Consider the following 21,730-nt stretch of genomic DNA (forward strand, 5'->3'; position numbering starts at 1 on the left):
TGTCTAGAATATTCTCCTTAAGACCCACTATGTTTCCACTAGTCTCTCAGAAATTTGACATATGGAATGGAGTATAGTCAGAGATTAATCAACATATTTTATAAGCAATTTGATTAGCTACATGACAGAATCATGAATAAATTACTTATTTATGCTGCAAGATAACTGGATCAGCAAACTTTCAATTTACATCTGAGCAACTGCAAATAGATTGTAATTTCTTCTACTGAGTGATTTGCTCTGTTATGAACAAGGTCATATTTTTCATTGTGATATCTTTCTATTTATATATTGTATTTATTTAAGCTTTCGCCACTACATGCATAAAATGCTATGACTTTGAAATTATATGTTTATATGTTATCCTTTAAAACAGGGTGATCCACAGTATCCCAGGAAAGAAATGTTTGCACTTAGAATATGGCCACTTTAATGTTTTCTAATGTTAGCTAGCTCTGAAATCATTCTTGCCTTCATAAAGGGAAGATGAAACAAGGACATACAGGTCATAGGAAAGCCCAGGGCCAGCCCTGTAGAGAACTCAATACTGTTACCCGTGATTCCTCAAAACTATGGGTGGAAACGCAATCCATATTTTTCCATAGATTGATGAAAAGCCAAAGTTTTACTCATTACCATCTGCAGAATTTAATCCAATGACAGTGCAAAGAAAGCCAATAAACACAAAATTCCCTAATCATGTTTTATTCAAGAATCCATTTACTATTAAGCAAAACTTAAAATTTTTCAGCAAATATCTTTTTTATTTTCTTTTCCTTCATTTCTACTGGTGATTGTATTCAAGGCTTTGCCTCTGTTAGTCAAGTACTTTACTACTGTGATAAATTCAGAGCCCATTTAATTATTATGATTTTTTATTACAGTTTGAGTTAGGCTCTCATTAAATTAAACAGGTGGCCTTTTACTTGTTATATAGTCCAGGCAGGTCTAGAAGTTGAGCTCCTCCTTCCTCAGTCTCCCAGGTAACTGAGACAGCAGTTGTACAGCTCCACCCAGGACATCTAAAATATTTCCTTACTGTCAAATTCTGTTTAGAGCACTTTGACGGACAATTCTTCAAATATTTCCATATAACAATATTTATTACAGAAAATAAGTCTGAAGCAGGCTAGGTGCCTAAGACGGTAAAAGTGCAAGTCCACAACCTGAGTTCAATTCCTGGCACCGGTGGCAGAAGCAGAGAATGGACTCTTGAATATTGTCTTTTGACTTCCTTATTTACTTCATAGCACACACAGATATACACACACACATGTGCAGAAACACAGACACACACAGAGGCTCAGACACACACACATATATGCAAATGCACACTAAACAATCACCCCCCAAAAACAAGTAAAAATGAATCTGAAACTATAATGTTCAATAAATCCTTATAACCACCCTTCTGGGAAAACAAATTTAATCTCATGTTATCAGTGAGAAATAATTCAGAAACCCACTTCTCAGATAATTAGCATGCTGTAACTTTGTCTCAGACTCAGAAGCTCAGTCATAGATTCAATATTTCTAAACACTGCCATCCTACATATCGGGTTTCTTGTGATAAATGAACACATATGCACACAGGTTTATCAGGTGCATTGCTTTGTGCTACAAGCTTATCCGCAAAGAATGGTCACAGTCTGGGTCTAATTGTTCAAGAAGCCTGTGCATTAAGAAACTGGAGCAAAATATATTTAATTGGTCTGTACAACTCCAGGGTGGATCTTTCGAATATGACACTTGGTGCTTAGTTTCTAACATTTTTTTTCTTTTTATTATTCTCTCTTTTTTTAGTCCTAAGAGAGGCCAAGGTACTCTGTCCTGTGGGAAGTCCAAAGCCCTTCCCCCTCCATCCAGGCTTAGAAAGGTGTGCATCTTTTAGAATAAGATCCCAAAAAGCCAGTACATGCAGTAGAGACAAATCCCAGTGCCATTATTATTGGCTTCTCAGTCTGCCCCAACTGTCAGCCACATTCAGGGGGTCCAAGTTTAATCCCATGCTCCTTCAGTCCCAGTCCAGCTGGAGTTGGTGAGCTCCCATTAGCTCAGGCACATTGTCTCAGTGGGTGAACTACTCATGGTCCTGACTTTCTTGCTCATATTTTCCCTTCTTCTGCTCTTCAACTAGACCTTGGGAGCTAAGTCCAGTGCTCCGATGTAGGTCTCTGTCTCTATCTCCATCCATCACTGGACGAAGGTTCTATGGTGATATTCAAAATAGTCATCAGTCTGGCTATAGGTTAAGGCCTGTTCAGGCACCCTCTCCTCTGCTGCCCAGGGTCCTAGCTGGGGTCATCCCTGTGGACTCCTGGGAACCCCTCTAGAGCCAAGTATCTTTCCAACCTCAAAATGCCTCCTTCAATTAAGATATCTTCTTCCCTGCTCCCATATCCGTCCTTCTGCCCTCTTAACCATCTCACTCTCCCAAGCTCTCCCCAACCCTCCCCTTCTCCCTCCTCTCTCTCCCTCTCCCATTCCCCTCATCTCACGCCCACCCACATGCTCTTAACTTCTGCCTGGCGATCTTGTCTGCTTCCTGTTTCCAAAAGGATCAATATATGTTTTTCTTTGGGTTCACCTTATTACTTAGCTTCTCTAGGATTACGAACTATAGGCTCAATGTCCTTTGTTTATGGCTAGAATCCACTAATGACTGAGTACATACCATATTCACATTTTTGGGTCTGGGTTACCTCACTTGGGATACTGTTTTCTAATCCCATCCATTTGCATGCAAACTTCAAGATGTCATTTTTTTTATACCACTGAGTAATACTCTAATGTGTAGATGTGCCACACTTTCTTTATCTATTCTTCCAATGAGGGACATCTAGATTGTTTCCAGTTTCTGGCTATTACAGATAATGCTGCTATGAACATAGTTGAACAAATGCTTTGTAGTATGATTGGGCATCTCTTGGGTATATCCCCAAGAGTGGTATTGCTGGATCCTGAGGTAGGTTGACTCCCAATATTCTGAGAAACTGACACACTGATATCCAAAGTGGTTACACAAGTTTACTGCATATTCTGACAGGTTTCCTTTACAGTGCTGTTATGGTACCAAGCTGATGATGGGTGTGGGCTAATAAGGCACTAGGCACCTGAAGGGACACATTTTTCTTTAGGATTCTGGCTACTGGCAGTAAGTGGACCTCATTTATGTGCAGCATTATTGGCAGCATTAATTAGACATGAGATAATTTATTTAAACGAAGGCATGAAGTTAGGAAGGCATGCATTTGTGTGCTCACCAGGAAGAGTTGAAAGGGACAAAGGGTGGATACGATCATAAAACATTTTACACCTGAATAAAATTATCAGATAATAAACAAACTGAAAAGGAAGAAAATATCAGAAATACTAGTGGAAATAGGAAGTAAAGGAGACACTGTCTTCTTTGAACATGGTAACAAGATTTTTCTCTGAATATTACCTGACTTCTGAGAAGTACTGAAGGCAATATTTTCACCAATAATGTTTTGTTCCAATTTAATTTTAGAAGGATTAAATGGCTTCTAGGCTTTGGCTGCTGACAAACTCTCTGAAATATTTCAAGATTCCCAAGTCATCATGATCCATACCTTCCTCAACTTTTCTACCAAGAAAGAATATTTATGAAGATTTAGATGTGTACTGCTCTGAACAGCACACCACTGCATCTGTGTCACAAACAAGGTGACCCAGTGGTCTCTCCTTATACTCCCTGTTTCAAATATGTATTCTATAATTTATTCTCTGTACATATTTTTATATATTTATACATAATATATACATTTATATAACCATCTTTTTGTGGTATTGTGGACTAAACACATGGTTTTGAAAATTCTAGGCATGTTCTCTACCATTAAGCTATGTCCAGAATCCCAATATATATGTTTTGATTGTAACATGTGATACATGCCAATATATATATTAATTGACAGAGTAGGGACAGATCAGGGGGCAGTCATCAAACAAGGCATTATGACCTCACATGCTCAAAATATAATATAAATAATTTTAAGAGATCTTGTCTATTTCTACTGAGTAAATTTGGAGCATGGGGACCTTGGGAGAGGGTTGAAGGGGAGGGGAGAGGCAGGGAGAGAAGCAGAGAAAAATGTAGAGCTCAATAAAAAAGATAGGGAAAAATAAATTTTCTCATGTCTCCTATATCATTTTGATTTTTTCATAAAAATATGTATATTTATTTCTTCATTTTTATCCTCATAGTAGGTGTGGATGTATTACATATGTCTGCATGCAAGGGCGGTGGGTGTGAGGTATAACTAAGTGGTTAACTAGTGAGCATATCACATAGAAAGAAAAATGTCTAAGACATACCACATCGATGGGGTCATATAAGAAATCTTCTATCAGCAGTGGAGTAGAAGAAGGTATGTGATTATATTGGTATTGAATCCTTTCCTAATTCCACAGGCCATTTTTTTTAAACTTTTAGTCTGGACTGTATTTTAGGCATTTCAAGTGACCCCCAAACTTGCTTGTGTCCTGCATTACATTGGAATCTAGAGTGTTAATAGTCAAACTGGGCATTTTTGAAATACCCAGTAATTTGAAAATATGATCCAGTGTGAGAAACTTGGTCTGTGATGTTTGCAGGTACACGGTACTGATTATTCTTAATAGCCCCTTTGCCAAAGACTTTTGGCAGATAGGAACGTAATTAAAAACCCATGTTTACTAAGATGCTGGGCACCAAGAAGTATGCTGTTTTTGATCAGATTCCAGGAAACTCCTGCTTAGATCCTTGGAGCATAAATGACTTTGGTAATAAAAAACAAAATAGGATGACCATATTGAAATCCAAGGGCCTTGCTGTGCTGCCCTGACTCTCATTGGCTCTGAGACAGTTGGCCCTGCCCCTCACTGGACATTGTAGAAGGAAAGATAGAGACACTCTTCCATCATCCCCCATGGGAAAGCTGACCCTGGCACTCAGGAAAGATGGCCATATCCCTTACTACAGGCATAGGAGAGCTAACCTAATGGTATCGGTGTAGGAGGAGAGCTAGCTCTGCTTCTGGGCCTGAGGTAGGTAGTCCTAGTGGCTCAACTGACCTGATCAGCAATCTACCACCCAGACACACATTCTGGATCATGGGCTGTCTCACCCTAGCAGCTGCCTCATCTGTGACCTGCTGGAGTGCATGTGAGGACTGGTCCTTTGGACTGATGACCACAAGATCTCCATGACTTTAAGCAACAACAGGATACTTGAGAGGAGTTTCAGTGAGGGCCCAGTGATGATGGTGTGCCCAAAACCAGAGGCCTTGAGCCAGACAAATAAGTCATTGCAATGGGCATTTTGTGGGTGGGGCTGATTGGACAAGGGGAGGTACATACTATCTGACACACTGCAGCTCCAGATGCCAGTAGGATAAATGAAGGGGTGTTGGAAATATGGAGGAACAAGGCCTTCTTTTTGTGTTGCTTATTTTGTTTTTAATTAATTTGGGGGGCATTCTGTGTGGGTGAGGGGTGTATATGGATGGACTGAGAGGTGAGTGGGATTGGAGTGTATGATGTGAAATTTCCAAATAATAAAGAATTATATTTTACAAATTAGCATGCCATCCTCTTGCATTTGTGGAGCTCTCAGGACTATGACTTTCACCCATGTTAATATAACAGACACCAAGATTGTGAGCTGTACGTAGAAAGGCCAGGATCAACAAAATTATATATTCTGGGGGTGGATTAAACCATGGGTGCCCTTAACACAATTTCAGCATTTTCCCAGTCTAGTATATGTGTGTTTCATTTATTTGTTTTTGTTTATAGTGTTGCTATGGCGACCTCTAATGGTAAAGAAATTTTCTTTGTTTTGCTTCACTGTCTTGCTAAAAGTAATGTTACCATTTTGTGAGTCAATTCATTGTGTCCTCACAGTGGGACAGCTGAAGAACTATTTTGAGGCAGTTAATGGCTATTTTGAAAAATGAGCGAGACCTTGTTAAGAACTTGATTGTTGAGTATTTGTTGCATTTTTCTTTTTATGCATGTTTCTCTTGTGTGAAGGTAAGATTCTGTGGAGCTAAAATTGCTTGTGGGCTATCTGACATGGCTTTTGCAGAGTGAATTCAGGTCCTCTGCAAGAGCAGTGAATGCTCTTAATGGCAGAGCCCTCTCCCAGGGCTTTTTAGTTAATGCTTTTACTCCATGATTCTATTGCCCACGTTCCCAGGGATCCATACTACTAAATGTTGAATCTTTTCACTGTATTTCCACAACAGCTTTACAAACTTGGTCGTGGCTTTCCTTGTGTTTTTGTGCACAGACCTGAAAGACCTAATATTATAAAAACATAGCTATTTTCACGGTTTAGTAGCATATGGGAAACACGCTGGTTGGCTTTCATTTAAATTTCATTTCATTTCATTAAATTTCATTTCATTCTCTGTTACAGTTTATGCCATCTGTGGATGGAAACTCTGAGACCCACTTTGGTCTCAATTCTGTACACCTTTTTTCCATATTATTATTATTAAAAAATTTCCATCTCCTCCCCTCGTCCCCTCCCCTCCCCTCCCCTTCACCCACATCCCTACTTCCTCCCTTTCCAGGCCAAAGAGCAGTCAGGGTTTCCTACACTATGGGAAATCCAAGGTCCTCCCAATTCTCCCCAGGTCCAGGAAGGTGAGCATCCAAACTGACAAGGCTCCCACAGAGCCCGTCCATGCAGTAGAATCAAAGCCCAGCACCATTGTCCTTGTCTTCTCAGTCAGCCTCCACTGTCACCCACATTCAAAGAGTCTGGTTTGATCGAACTCTGTACACCTTTAACTGCCAGTTTACACAAGTTTTCTTTATCAGCATACTTGGAGTCCAATTGCCATTTTTTATACCCTAGCCAAGGTGCCGTGACTTGTTACAAGAACAAAGAAATCAGCTCCCATGCTTTGTTTCTTCTCACTCCAGTTTGTTTACTTTGTACAAAATGGAAGAGACATTTCCTAGTTTACAATTTTGCACTTGCCTTTCTATTCAAACACTGTTAACTACAAAACAAGTGGCTAGAGATTAAAAAAACATTCTCCCAGACACATTTGGAACCAATAATAACCTTAATCTTTAATCAAAGACATTCAGATCATGGGATTCTAAACACTAAAATTAAATTTAAAAATTAAAACCATTCAAGGCTTGGTGATCTGCCTTATGCAAATCCATGTACCTTCAAATGCTATCTAGAGAGTCTAGCACACTCATCATGTATGTGTAGAAAGCAATCTAGTTGAATGAAGAATATTTTCTTTGTCAACTAAGAAAATGGACACACATTAAATTCCATTTCAAGTTAATTCTCTGAAAACGCCATGCCAGGCTAGTCAATACGATAAGCTTAGTCACCTTTCTGAGGACAAGACAGACCATGGTGGGAGCCAATAGACCTCTGCTGTCAGAGGTGCCATAAAAACATCCTTCTGAGAAGGTTAACAAAAAGCTCTCACATTTGAGAGAATCATATTAACAACGGTGGATGATGCAATAATGGAGAATAAGAAAATATAACTGCATCTGCTTAGGAGAAACACCGGTGGGAGGATCATGGTAGAGCAGGAATGCTACCAGACAGGTGACAGGAACATTGTAGAGCAGGCATGGCTCACAGAACAGGCATGCAAAATACAGGTAACAGGAACATTGTAGAGTGGGCATGGCTCATAGATCAGGCATGCTACAGTACAGGTGACAGGAACATTGTAGAGTGGGCATGGCTCACAGAACAGGTATGCAAAGTACAGGTGACAGGAACATTGTAGAGCAGGCATGGCTCACAGATCAGGTACTCTACAGTACAGGTGACAGGAACAGTTTGAGCAGGCATGGCCCACAGAACAGCCACACTACAGTGTAGGTGACAGGAACATTGTAGAGTGGCATGGCTCACAGAACAGGCACACTACAGTACAAGAGACAGGAACATTTTGAGCAGGCATGGCCCACAGAACAGGCACACTACAGTGTAGAGTGTAGGTGACAGGAACATTGTAGAGTGGGCATGGCTCATAGATCAGGCACACTACAGTATAGGTGACAGGAACATTGTAGAGTGGCATGGCTCATAGATCAGGCACACTACAGTGTAGGTGACAGGAACATTGTAGAGTGGCATGGCTCATAGATCAGGCACACTACAGTGTAGGTGACAGGAACATTGTAGAGTGGCATGGCTCATAGATCAGGCACGCTACAGTACAGGTGACAGGAACACTGTACAGCAGGCATGAGCTGTGGGACTGATGGCTCACAGAGCAGGCACACTACAGTACAGGTGAAAGCATTTGAATTATTTTACAAATTTTCTCCAGTAAACTTATAAGCCTGTAGTAGTGAAACAAACACATGGCTTTAAAATATGTAAACATATATAACACATGTACACAATGTATGCACATATTGCACACACATACTAATGCGCTTGGATAGAAGCAGAAGGTTTATATCATGAACCTTCTAGGAGGAATAAAATAATATCAAATGTTGCCATTTGAGCTATTTTTGTCTTTTTCTCTATGCAGGCTTAAATGGTTATTTTAGATATGTCTCACAAATTCCATGGAGAGCCCCACAAAACACTGCCGAGGAAGATTTCAAAAAGCTGAGAAAAAACTGGGAAGAAAATCACATCCATAAATGTTGCAAGAGAAAAATAAAATAGCGAGGCATAGATATAGCCAAGAGGGAAGAACTCTAAAATGGAAACTGAGAGACTGAAGGAAGAATGGAGGATGGCACTGGAGGGCACAGAGTGCTCCCATGGTCCAGGATCGGCAGAACTAACACTGCTTAAACCGCAGTGTTACTGGAAGTGAAATGACTGACGGGTTGAAGGCAGCCTGATGAAAACTTGATGCCAAAACCAGGAGAAAATGCTCCAATTAACATACAAGGTTAGGTAATTCCAAATAGCTCACACAATACTGAGCAAAGGAAGAACTACTGAAGATAAACAAGACCTTATTCAAACTGTTCTGCAGAACTATATATGAAATCAGCACAGCACTGGCACCAAAACAGGAGAGTAGAACAATGGAAGGGAAATGAAGGCCTGAAAATAAACCCATACAGTGACAAGCAGTTTGTTTCCAATAAAGGTATCAAAAACTACACATTAGAGAAAAATCAGCCTTTTCGAACCTTGTGCTGAGAAAAACGGATATTAGCATGAACAAGAATGAGGCCACGTCCCTTCTCCAAATGGAACAATAAGCTTAGTGTAAGACCTAATGCTTCAAATCTGTCATGGGAAAACATTTCAAGACAGATTCTTGACAACTGCATGAAATAGAAGTGTTTCTGTTCAGCAAAGAAAGCAATTAACAGGGTAATGAGATAGCTGACAGAATGAGAGAAAGTCCCGGATGGACATCTATTTAACACGGGATTAAAATCTAAAATATATAAAGAATCCAACAAATTAATCTTCAAAAATAAACAAACAGATGAACCAAACAGAAAAGTAAGAGGTAGTCATGTTTAAAATATTTTTAAAGGTAGATAGGGAGTCCATCTCAGTCAGAACAACTATAATCCAGGAATTAAACAACCAACACTGGTAAGAATATAAAGAAAGCATATTTATTCCTTGCTGGTAAGAATTATGATATATACAGTCAATGTAGGAAGATAATAATGAAAATTTTCAAGAAGTTGAAGCCAGCACAACTCTTCTGGTATATGCCACAAGTACTCTGTGTCTAAATACCACAGAGATGCATGCCATGATGTCCACATACTACAGGATGCAAGAGCATCACATTCAATTATGGAACCATAGTCAGGATATGATACTAAATTAAATGCCAATCAACAGATAAACATCAAAAGAATATGTGGTACCTAAACACAATGAGTGTCACTGAGACACAGAAAACAGGATTATATTATCATCAGGAAAATGTGTAAAACTGTATCTCATTGTGTTAAACAATATAAGCCAGACCCAGCAAGAAAAAAATAGCACATTGTCCCCTTAAATATTGTATAGATAATGATGGAGTATTATATGATAGATTAGATAGATAGATGTCTTATAGATAATAGATTGGTGTTGGCAGATAGCTAGATAGATAATGATGCAGATATATAGATTAAAATTATAAATACAGAGATAAATGGGTAAAGGATATATGGAGAAGGATGACTACCAGGATGAGGGAAGGGGAAAGGAAGGCTATAATGTGTGATTATTTAACAATGTACAAAGACTTACATGTATGGAAACATCAGAATGAAAGACATTATTTTGTACATTATTTTTCAATGAAAATTGAAGCAGCAGAATGGAAAACAGAACCTTATTTTAACTGCTTCATATTGCTATAGCTGTTTCGGACCCTCCAAGAAGACAGGATTCCAAAGTGACAGAGCAGAGTGACTCTTAGACACCTGTGTCAGGCATACTTCTTCATGGGCTACAACAAACTCTCTCTAATAGTTAACCAGTTCAATGTACTAATTTAAGCCTTTTGTTTGAAGCTTGCCTGAAAAAAATAAACAACAAACAATCTATGTGCGGACTGAGACTGTAGATCGATGGGAGAACATTCACCTAGCTTGTGCACGGTCCTGTGTTCAGTCTCTGCCTTCATACACAAAGCATGTTACTTTTATTTTATAGAGAAAGAGTCATTCATGACTGATGAGCTTGATTTTCTCATATACACTACACCATGTTATATGATTCAGGACTAAGAACACTATTAACTGCTGGGGCCTGGATAGAAATTATGCCCTGAGCACAAATAAAACACAATTTCTGCCAGTATTCAAAAGATGAAGAATACAGATGAAACATAAACATTAGACGAGCTTTTAATGCTAATCTCTAAAACACAATACTACTCATTACATTACCCTAGATTTATTGAAACTCATCTTAAACAATTGAATTTTTTATTATTGGTTTTTGAAAAATAAGCAATCTACATACTGCTTGGGTAAATCCTCCTTGCTCTGTTCTGTGATAAACCATGACAGATAATAAATATTTATTAATTTCAATAACAAGAAATACATTTAGTCCTAGAAAATCAATAAAAGTAAACCCTTAGTAACTTCCTCAATATATCCAAGGTCATAAAAACTTAGTTCTAATAATTCATTTTAGCAATATAGTTTGCATTGGAGACAAAAGTCACGTGCTCCCGGAATGGAGGGATACTTGGCTGGAAGCCACCAGTTTTAGATGACATTTGTGTCTGTTACAGTCATAATACTAGAGCAAAGAGGCCACGGCTTACTCATCAATATTACATTTTGTAGGGAGTGTGTTTTTGGCCATTTTAAGAAATTTGCTGATGAACATAGAACAGTACAGTTTCATGTGCTTGTATTGTTTGGGATATAAATAATCCAATATTTCAAAGCTAGAATTTTCACGAGTAGAACAGGAAAAATATATGGAAAACACTTACTTTGAAATTATACATATTCTTCAGCACACAATAAGAGCAAAGGTGATAAAAAGAAACATTGGAAATACAATTTCATGAATTTCTTACAGGACAATATGTTACTATATCATGAGATTACATAAACTACTAAATCTTTTATGCCCACAATCACAAGTAGCAATGCTAGAGTAAGGAGAATAAGAAATAGACAGGAACTGAGTTCATTTGTAGTATGACACAGTGCTCATGCAATATTCCTGTTGCTCAAGTCTTAGACCTTACCTGTACAGCCTTGCATGTCTTAAGTCAGGCTGCGGTGCATCACATACATCCTAACTGCAAACGACAAGGGAGGATGTTCCTTCAAGAGCACAGCCTGAAAGAAAACTTTCTCCAAAAGCTCTTTCAGGCTGTCTGAGTTTATTTACATATAGACCACACCAAGCTGTTTTTTTAGAGACCAAAACAAAGTGGGGAGGAAGCCAATGAACCTCTGATGATAATTAATTGTTGGGCACTTTGTTAAGACAACTTTCAAACCAGTTGCTCTGAAACATGGAGACACATTAAAATTCCTTAAGATATAAATTTAAAAAAAAGAATGGGAGCCAATACAAATGATCTAACTGACAAACTATGTCATGAATTCCTTTATATTAGAACTTTTTACATACTGTAAAATGATTCTCATGGACTGAATGAGATATACTTACTTTTAATGTGTGTATTCTGTGATGATGTAGTTTAAGGCTCTAAAGAAGGCTCCTAGCTGTGTTGTTTATGAGAATGTAATGCAAATACTTGTTTTAAATTAATAATGACTCATTTTTTTTGTTTTTGTTGTTGTAATGAAAACAATTTAAATTTCCTGATTACGAACCAAGCTTTTTGAATAAACCATTGCTTTCTGACAGCCTTCCCTGTGTGGTCATGGGAACTGCAGACTGAGCTACTCTCTACTGAGAGCTGCCTAATAACCATTCAGTGAATTGGTTGTCCTACATGGGTCCAGTGTGTTGAGTATACACATGAAGTCTAAAGACCATACATTAATAGTCATTACTGCTAACACATGGAAAAAAATGTACCTCGCTTTTTGTCCTCGAATCTGGAATCGTGGAAGCAATTGTCCTGGGTGGATGCAATGTCTGTGATGGATTTGATGGGAAGAGACTGAGAGGAGGAGGCTGATCACGGAAAACCGACGTCAAGCAGAGTTGTACAGTCTCTTTCATTGCTTTCATCTGTGATTCCTGAGAGCAAGGGGAAATTAATATTTTTACCTATGGTTCTTGTTACCATTCCCATATTGGTCTTACAATACCCCCCATACAAAGAAAGACAGGTTTTCAAACGAAATTTCTTGCTCTGCTTCAATATGATGCCTACAGTAGCTTCTCTACTTGAACACCTCTGCCCAGCAGGCACAGTTAAGGCTGTGGAACCTAGGATGAGGGAATGGAACACTGGGCAACAGGCCTTAAGTGGAAATAGCATGAGCATACTTCTGACTTGATTTTCGATCTCTGCTTAGTCTCTTGCTTTCCACTCTTGCTTTCTCTCCTTTTATCTCTTCCCACTTCCTTCATCTCTTTCAGCTACCCAATTTGGTGAGATTTGATCAAGCATCCCAAGCTACTGCTGCTGCATCCGAGAGCCATTCCTGCTACCATGTATTCTCTCCTAGGATGACACAGGAGTGTCTCAGGCATTGTCATGAACTATGAATGTGGTCCAATATATTGGTATTCATGGTGTCATTTCACATTGTCAACAGTTTGGATACCCATGGAACCCTTCGAATCTTAAACTAGACTAAGTCCTTCCATCTTTAAGAGGCTTTTCACCAGGTATTTGTTTGCATTGTTGAGAAAGATAACTAATGCAGAAAACTGATAACAAGATATGGGTCTCTTGCTGCTGTAGACCTGATCATGTTGTCTGTAAGTCTTTGGTTTACAAGAGGATATGGAACAGTTTGAAATGTCAGGCAAGATTATTCTAAGAAACTGGAAGCAGTATTTGGTAGGTGATTCTGGTGGGAGTACAGAGGATCAGTATTCCAGTAGAACTGAGAACCGTGAACCTTGGCTCAGGAGGCCTCAGAGGGTGAGAAGGATTGTATCAGACATTGGTTAAGAGGTTACATATGCTACATCCTGGCAAATTCCCTGACAATGAAATGAGCAGAGTGATGAATTAAAAGCAGTGGACTGACTGGTTTGATGGAGAGCATGTCAAGAGGGCATAACAATCAGACTGCGGGAGGGATGTTATTCATTGTGCTTAGTGAGGTTTATAACAGGTCTTCAAGGCAGAGACTGGAGCAGAAGGATGTGACATGTAGGTAGCTCACGGAGAAGACACATCTGAGTGGAGTAAAAGGGGGTGGTATGGGACAGATACCAATAAACTGCATGTAGCTGATAACAATATTGGTACAGTTAAGGTGGGATTGCACACTCTACATGAGGACAATAGGAAGGGACATTTAGGCTAAACCCTCACTCACAGAAGGTTCCAGGGAGAACAGTGTAAAACCATTTGAGAAGAGAGTGCCCCACACAGAGGATTTCCATGGCATCTTTTTAAGGCTGGAGAGATGGCTCAGCAGTTAGCAGTAAACACTCTTCCCGTCCAGGACTGGAGCTTGGTTCCCAGCATCAGCACATCCAACCCTGTCTTCTGTCACACTGTGCTTATATATAAAATACCCCAACCCACCATGCCTACACTCATAATTTTAAAAAAAATCAGTCTTAAAATGGAAGATGGCCATTGGCCTTTGGACTTTTGAACAGTGTTGGGCATATTAAAGATTATGTGGTTTTTGGCATGGGACTGACTTAATTATCAGTATGAGATGGGTATAAATATAGAGGTGAAAACCTATAATGAAGGGTTTCGATACTGAGAACTCCCAGAGAGCAACATTATCTCCTGTTTGCACGATTCTTTTTCTTTTGTACTGTTCACACCATCCATCTAACAGATTAGGTACATCCATCTCTACGTCAGAGCAATAACTCAACTCAGATGCTAAAACTCATGAACAGCCATGAAGTGGTGGTTTTAAATGCTCCGTCATATTGTGAAAGACAATGCACATATATTGAATTTTGCTTTATATTTGGTGTAACATGAGCCCCAGACCTCATCAGGAAATCTCCAGGTCAATATAATCAACTCTTTGTCTTTAGCCATTAAAGGGGTATATATAGAGAGATTTGTATTCTGGCTCAGGCTGTTCTTATCATTTTTTCCTGTGTTCTTTCTTGTGATTGTAACCTGCACCAGGATCTCCTGTCATATGTTTTGGTGCATTTCTTTGTTGCTAGTCTAGATAGATACTATCAGGGACCATGGTGTGAGATTTGTCACCAGAATCAGTGCCATTGTTTTCCAACCACCCCAAGAGCATGCTTCTAACTGAACAAGCTTGTTTCTAATGCTACCAGTCTTGTGTTTACACAGGCCCAGGGACAAAGTCTGTCATCATTATACTTCTAGGGCTGTCTATACTGGAAATTCAGGCGACTATTTACTTTAAAGTTCACTACAACCAGACATTCTTTACTGATGTATGAAACAACATGTATAGCATGCTTTCCTCTGGATCTGAAGAACTAATCTTTTTTTTTCCAGATAACTCTTGATTTACCCTTTCCTTCCTAGCCCTGAACTATATTTCTCATTCGTTTTTCCCTCCACTCTTGAAGTGGTAAATTCTCTAGCTAAAATGCCCTCATTTTTTAGTATACTCCAGTTGTAGCTCAATAAATAATAGCTTTCTGGAAGCTCAGAATTTACTCATAGATCTTGAGATTCTTTTGATTATTTTGGTATAATAAACTCACACTTCATTCATTAGAAATAACATTGAGAACAAATTTGGGGTGTGAAGACGTTCTCATAGTTATTTACGTGATAGTTAAGGTTATTTGAGCATGAGAAAAAATATTATCTAAAAGGAAAACATGCACACTGTATAAAACAGTCTCATATAGAAGCAACAGAGAGAGGTGAAGGACATTTACTTTAAACTGTAGTTTTTTTTCCATTATAGACTGAGATAACCTTTCCACCTGAATCTCGAGCTAGTTTGTAAATTTCATATTCATCTTGCTTGATATTTGTTAAAATCAATCTCTAATAATGTAAAAAGTTTTTTTTATAGTTGTATGTACCAAAAAAGAGGTGACGGAATTATGAAGTTTAAAGACAAACTGCTCTTCATAGAAAAGCAATCTTATCTCATTCACTAATAATACTAACGGATAAGCTTTCTGGGTATTTCCTACATGGCAGGCAGAATTCCTGTCAGACTAGTTATATATATAACAATCCGGTTACCCCTCAGCTCTCAGTGGTATGGCTATGAATTGTAACACCAGGGAGATTTGAACATTGCCTGTCAACAAAAGTCATCACCTAAATATAGGAGGAGAGTCCCTGGAGACTCTCTAGCCACAGCTCCCAGACTAGAGCATGCTGTGGCAGGTATGGGCTCACTGCACAGTGGTGCACATGAGAGAGATGGGTAGTGAAACAAGCGCATGGCACTAAAGGTGAAGAAACAACTCTGCCATAGCCTGGAGTTCTGTCCCTAGGCCATTTCCAACCAGTAGAGTGCGCTGTGGCTCTGGAATTTGGTGTTATCCACAAGTACTTGCAATGCAAGATTAATTCTCTATTATTCTATTGTCTTGTGAACCAGAAAGTATTATTTCCTGATTGGTCCATTATATTTGATATCAGAACAAAGACTGTGTCTCATACTTTTTTTTATTCCTGTAATGTCCAACATAATAACATCTCACAACAGCTATTTTAAAATCCAATAATAATTATCAGTTAAGTAATTATATCATGTCAGATCAGGAAGACTATTTTAGAAAGAACAATTTAATGGCCAGAAATGATAGTCTTAGAAATTGGGAGATTGCCTCAGGACCTTGAAGACTCAATGTCTTCTTAGGATTTAATACATTTTTTAGACAGTGGCAACAAAGACAGATTTTTTTTTTAATGTGAGCTAGGAAAACTTAAGATTGAATGTTCCTCTTGGTTTTCTAATTCCACTAAATCTACAAAAATCCCATGTCCTTTGTAAAAAGTGACAGAACAGGAGTTGGAAGAGATGAGGTGAATATCCCTGGAAAAACCTTGAAATTAAATTTTTTATAAAACTATTTTTTAGTAAAATAAAATATGCCTGTTCTACCTCAAAGAATAGAAGTCAGGCTGCCCTGGACTATTAAATGTTAATATCTTGGATATTTTAATAAATGGTAATTCCAAAGGACTAAGGTTGGTGAGATAACTACTTACTTCTATGAATATTTAATTTGTCTCAGGACTCCAAATCTTACAAAGGAACACCATTAATATTCAGGATACGTTCTTCCTAATTTCTCTGTTATGACACAGTCTACACACTCTGTCTGTCAGCTGTGAAGATGTTTGGATCACAACAGAGCATTCCTAAGCATTAAAAATTTAGCCTGGTCTGAAACTTACCATACAGTGCAAAGTGTACGGCACAGTATCAAAGCATCCATACAGTATTGGGTTTCCTAAAATGTAAAACCTGAAGATCTTCGAAGGGAACCAATCCCACATGGTCTCTCTCCTATCTGTTCCATAATGAAATGCCCACAGTTTAGTTCTGGTAATTAAGGGGCAGCCTCCTTTCTTTACAGATTCTCTGAGTGCATATAATGAATTATTGAAAAAAAGTTCACAAATGCACTGGTGTCCTTCTTCAGTATTATCTATAAAATTATTACTAATCATGATCACAAGTATAGAAAGTTCTTTTCAGAAGGCAAAACACTTTAAGTTTAGCCAAAATGACCTTGAGAATTACAAGGCTACGTAGAAAACAATATTATGAACAAGGTTAGCAGCAGTCTGAATTTCAATGAAAAAAATGTCTTCTTAACTACTTAACTCATCTATGTGATGCGTAAATTACAAAGAGATAGACTAATATTTGTAATACAAATAAATATGGAAGCAGCATGTACTCAATGTCTACATATATATTGCATGCTTAACATACATGCAATACATATATATTCAGTACTAGCACAGACTATTGCATTGCATCCATTCAATGAGTGGAGGGTGAAACACATACATGCAAGTGTTCTTCACAGTCATGTACACTATATTTCTCAGAAAACAATTAAATCCATAATTTTAATATTTGTTCTTTCACTTATTCTACCTCCATAAATACTTTAAATAGTTTTTCATTTGTTTGAACAGTTATTACTTATAGACAAAATCTATTTTATTTGTAATTTTTATGTTTGGAATGGTATTCCAAAGTATGACTATACAATATATATGAAGTCCTATATTTTCGATTATTGGCACATGTAATATCCTTGTGCCAATTTCTAAGCTCTCGAACATGAGGAAGAGTGCTAAGGCACGGGCATTTAAGACACATTTTTAAAAACTCATGGTTACTTCCGTTTTCTTTTTTTCTCAGAGAACAGCATGGTTTCCACATTAAGTATGTCTATCCACGGTGTTATGGAATAAATGTACCAGTAAGATAAATGAAAAATGGCATAACAAAGCCGCAGAGTTCACTCAATTGACTGTGGCAGAAAAAATGAGAACAAGGAAGCCATCACACTAGAATTGCTCTGGACGACCACAGGCAGCAGCAAGCACACACGGTGTGGCTGAAAGCCGAGTCATGCTGGCTCCTGGATGGCAACTTACTTTGTCAAGAGCTGCTTTCTCAAGCTCATGTTTGGCAACAGCTAACTTCTTCTCCAGTTCGGTGAGCTGCTGGGCCTATAACAGAGAGGAAAGGCAGCACGTTTGAGAAAACACTATACTCAACATATTTGTTTTTCATAAAAAAAAGAATGTATAGGCTGTTAGTTGAATTTACAATTCAGATGAAAAGCACAAAGTTACAGAGCCATTTGAAATGTGTGCAGAGAACGGTGTGATCTGAATGAAGGAGGACTAAGGTCTTACGGGTCGAAACACCTTATAAAGCCTAACTCAATCTTTGTTATATTTGTTAGTCCGGGACTGAAGCCTATCTCCACAGCTTCCTGTGTTGATGTCTGACTGTCCATTTGAGTTTAACTTTTTATTTGGTGATAAAACAATTTGAGACTATAATAAGGCTTTAAGTGCTCTTTTTTTCCTCTCTCTCTTTATAATTATAAATATCAAACACTCAGTGTGAAGGCACCTTCACCAAATCACCAGGGCAGAAAATGTATTTCCCAAATACTGAATCAAGGAGAACCTGAAAACGGTAGTCTAGCTGTGAGTGCTGTGTGGACATGGTTTACATGAGCTGCCTAGTCTGCAAAATTTTGTGTTGCTATTACAATGAGATTAAAGTAGCAACACTTGATATTTTACCCCATGTTTCTGTAACCTACCAAGTCTCTTCATTCCTTCAAATGTCACAACAGGGCTCTTCAGGGAAAGTAACAGTGACTTCATATTTGAAAGATGTATTTTCTACAAAAACACCAAGCTTAACAGTCATAACATATATGCAGAGGACTGAAGAATGGGAGTGGAAGTGTGTGTGTTTCTGACTGTTTTGCCTGATCTTGGAACTGTTTCCTTCTTTTTGGGTTGCCTTGTCCAGCCTGGATATGAGGGCTTTTGCCTTTGCTTATTGTATCTTGTTTTGTTGTGTTTGGTTGTTTTCTCTTGGAAGCCTGATCTTTTCTGAAGGGAAAAAGAAGAGAAGGGGGAATGGATCTGGAAGAGAGAAGAGGTGAAGGGGGAAGAAACTGTGGTCATTATGTATTGTAAGGGAGAAGAATCTATTTTCAATAAAAAGAAAAAAGATAAATGCATATTCTAATCTTTCCTTGGCTATGTGATCTTGGTCAAAATAGTTGACGCTTCAAGCAGAAGGTGACAACAGGTTCTGTCATAAACCATCACTTAATGAGGAACATGATGCTAGGAGAAGTTCATTACCAATAAACACATAATAGTTACATGACTTCAGTTTATAATTCTCTGAGCGTATTCCTTCCAGTTTATGTTGGTTTATATTAACAGCAAGAAAAATTAAATGTATTTATTTCAGTTGGTGTTAATAATGCTGCCCTCTTATCCCTTATCAGGAATAATTCAATCATGTCTCAATATAAACAACAATGACCTTGTAACATATATGAAAAATAGATTGTGTGTACTGATTACATAATGAAGAAAAAATAAAGCCAGAGACAAAATGTTTCCCTATCTGCACATGTTTATTATGATTTAGTGACAGATGTTACTAAGAAAATGAGGTTAAAAGAGAAATATGGAATGCAGAAATCTGCATTAACCTCTTCTTTTCATGACTTAAGTCTCTGGACTGGAGAAACAGCTTGGTGGTGAAGACTTACTATTCTTTCATAGGATTGAAGTTAAGTTGTGGGGTTTTTCACAACACCCCATACCTATAGCTCCAGGGGACCCAATACCTGCTTCTTGCCTACATGGGAACCCACATTTACTTGCACATACCCATGTACAGATAATTTACTTACAGAGAATTTAAGAATTACTTACAGAGAATTACAGAGAATTTAAGAAAAAAATAAAATCTTTTAAAAAATTGAGAAAGTCATTAATGCTTTTGTCTCTGTGTCTTATGGTTCTTCCTATCAAGAGAGTGTTTATAATCTTGATTCTGATGAGATCTCGCAGTTATAACTCCTTCCGTGGTCATTGGAATACAGAAAAGCATTTGAGAAAGACACGGTAAACTAAGTGTTGGGGTGGAGCGACTCTTGTTATGCACCCCATGGAGAATACAAACTGAGATAAAAACTGAGCAAAAACAGGCCAGTGGAAATATAGCTACATATGTACCCAACAAACATCGCTGGACTCCTTCCATCCTACATGTGCTTGTAATCTATCCATAAATGGCTGGTACTTTCTACCTTAGGATGTAGGTGGTGTCTCAGTACAGCCTATTGTTATAAACGAGAATCATCAAGACGACTCTTCTGATGAGCAGAAACCTGACTATGAAAGAAGCAAATCATGAACTGGAAGCGTAAGATTTCCAATGCAAAAAATAAAAACTAAATAAAATTGTGTTTACATAAAACACAACCAGTCAAGAGACGAGTAGGAGGGAGAGACACAGTAGTGCTTTATCTGTATCTGTCACACAGTTATGTACGTTTAGAGCAGTAGGAAACAGGAATGCGTGACTTGCAGGTTTGCAGGACTGCATTTGAATGCAGTGCCCTCCAGTCATCTGAATGGGTGTTATTATGTTCAATGAATGGGCTCACTCTATGAAGACCTCCCTTTTTCTCCATCTGAGAGGAAATGCCAGCATTTGTAGATCATTGTCCAGCCTTGTCATCATCACAACATCAGTGGACATGGAGAAAAGGGTCTGATGATTAGTTTTAGTTCATTGAGCAATGTATTTAATCCCTATAAGCTCAAGTTTTTTTCTATATACAATAAAAATATCTGTAAAATAATTGAAGAAATAAAAGCAACACAAAGTAACATACTGATACTTAATGAGAAAGGTACTTTGTTGACCATCATGAAGGAGCAGTCAATGTATTCTAGTATGCTCATTTCTGGACAAGAAAAATGAATTACAATAAAATAGAGCATACAGTTCAGAAATTATTACTATTAGCCACCTCAAAGTTTTCTTTTTTTTCTTTTTTACCATTCCTGAGATCTTTCTGAGTATGAGCAAGCTTCATAAGTGGGAAGCTTACAAAGAGAGTACCGATACATTGTCCTGGTTTTTAAAAGAGCACCATATACAAGAAAGTTCCGACAATAGCTACCATACAAGAAGACAAAATAGTTAGGATGCTGATCCAGAGAATAAACAAGTTAATAAAGTTAACTTTATAAAAGTTACTTGAAAAAATATAATGCACTATAAATTAAAAAATGACACCATTTCAGAAAACCTAGTGTTGAACTGAGAAGTTTTCATTCTCATACAGTCATTTGCTAAAACTTAGGACACGATTAATTTTTTCCAAGTCTGAAACAAAGAAGAGAGAAGAAAAACAGAAGAAAAAAATCATGCACAATCAAAGCTGCCTTACTAATTTAAATAGCTAAACCAGAGTTGAGTGTTAACAACAACTGATAGAGAGAAGACATCTCAGTGTGCCTGAGAGAGTCACTTAGACTCTCTCATAACATAAAATGAATTACAATAAAATAGAGCATACAGTTCAGAAACTATTACTATTAGCCACCTCAAAGTTTTCTTTTTTTTTTTTTCTTTTTTACCATTCCTGAGATCTTTCTGAGTATGAGCA

At 38.0% G+C, this 21,730-nt stretch overlaps 1 protein-coding gene across 1 annotated transcript in view; it reads right to left on the reverse strand.

The window, feature by feature from the left end:
• The window catches only part of LOC119814384 (leucine zipper protein 2-like), a 165,950-nt gene that overhangs the window by 10,788 nt on the left and 133,432 nt on the right, over positions 1–21,730 (reverse strand). The window contains exons 8-11 of the mRNA XM_042055415.1: positions 18,159–18,233; positions 12,506–12,670; positions 7,369–7,442; positions 5,077–5,211 (exon numbers count right to left, since the gene is read on the reverse strand). Of these exons, the coding sequence (XP_041911349.1) occupies positions 5,077–5,211; positions 7,369–7,442; positions 12,506–12,670; positions 18,159–18,233 (449 nt within the window). The remainder of the gene's footprint in view (positions 1–5,076; positions 5,212–7,368; positions 7,443–12,505; positions 12,671–18,158; positions 18,234–21,730) is intronic.

The sequence above is a fragment of the Arvicola amphibius genome, chromosome 1 (genome assembly GCF_903992535.2).
Source record: "Arvicola amphibius chromosome 1, mArvAmp1.2, whole genome shotgun sequence".
Classification (NCBI taxonomy): Eukaryota; Metazoa; Chordata; class Mammalia; order Rodentia; family Cricetidae; genus Arvicola; species Arvicola amphibius.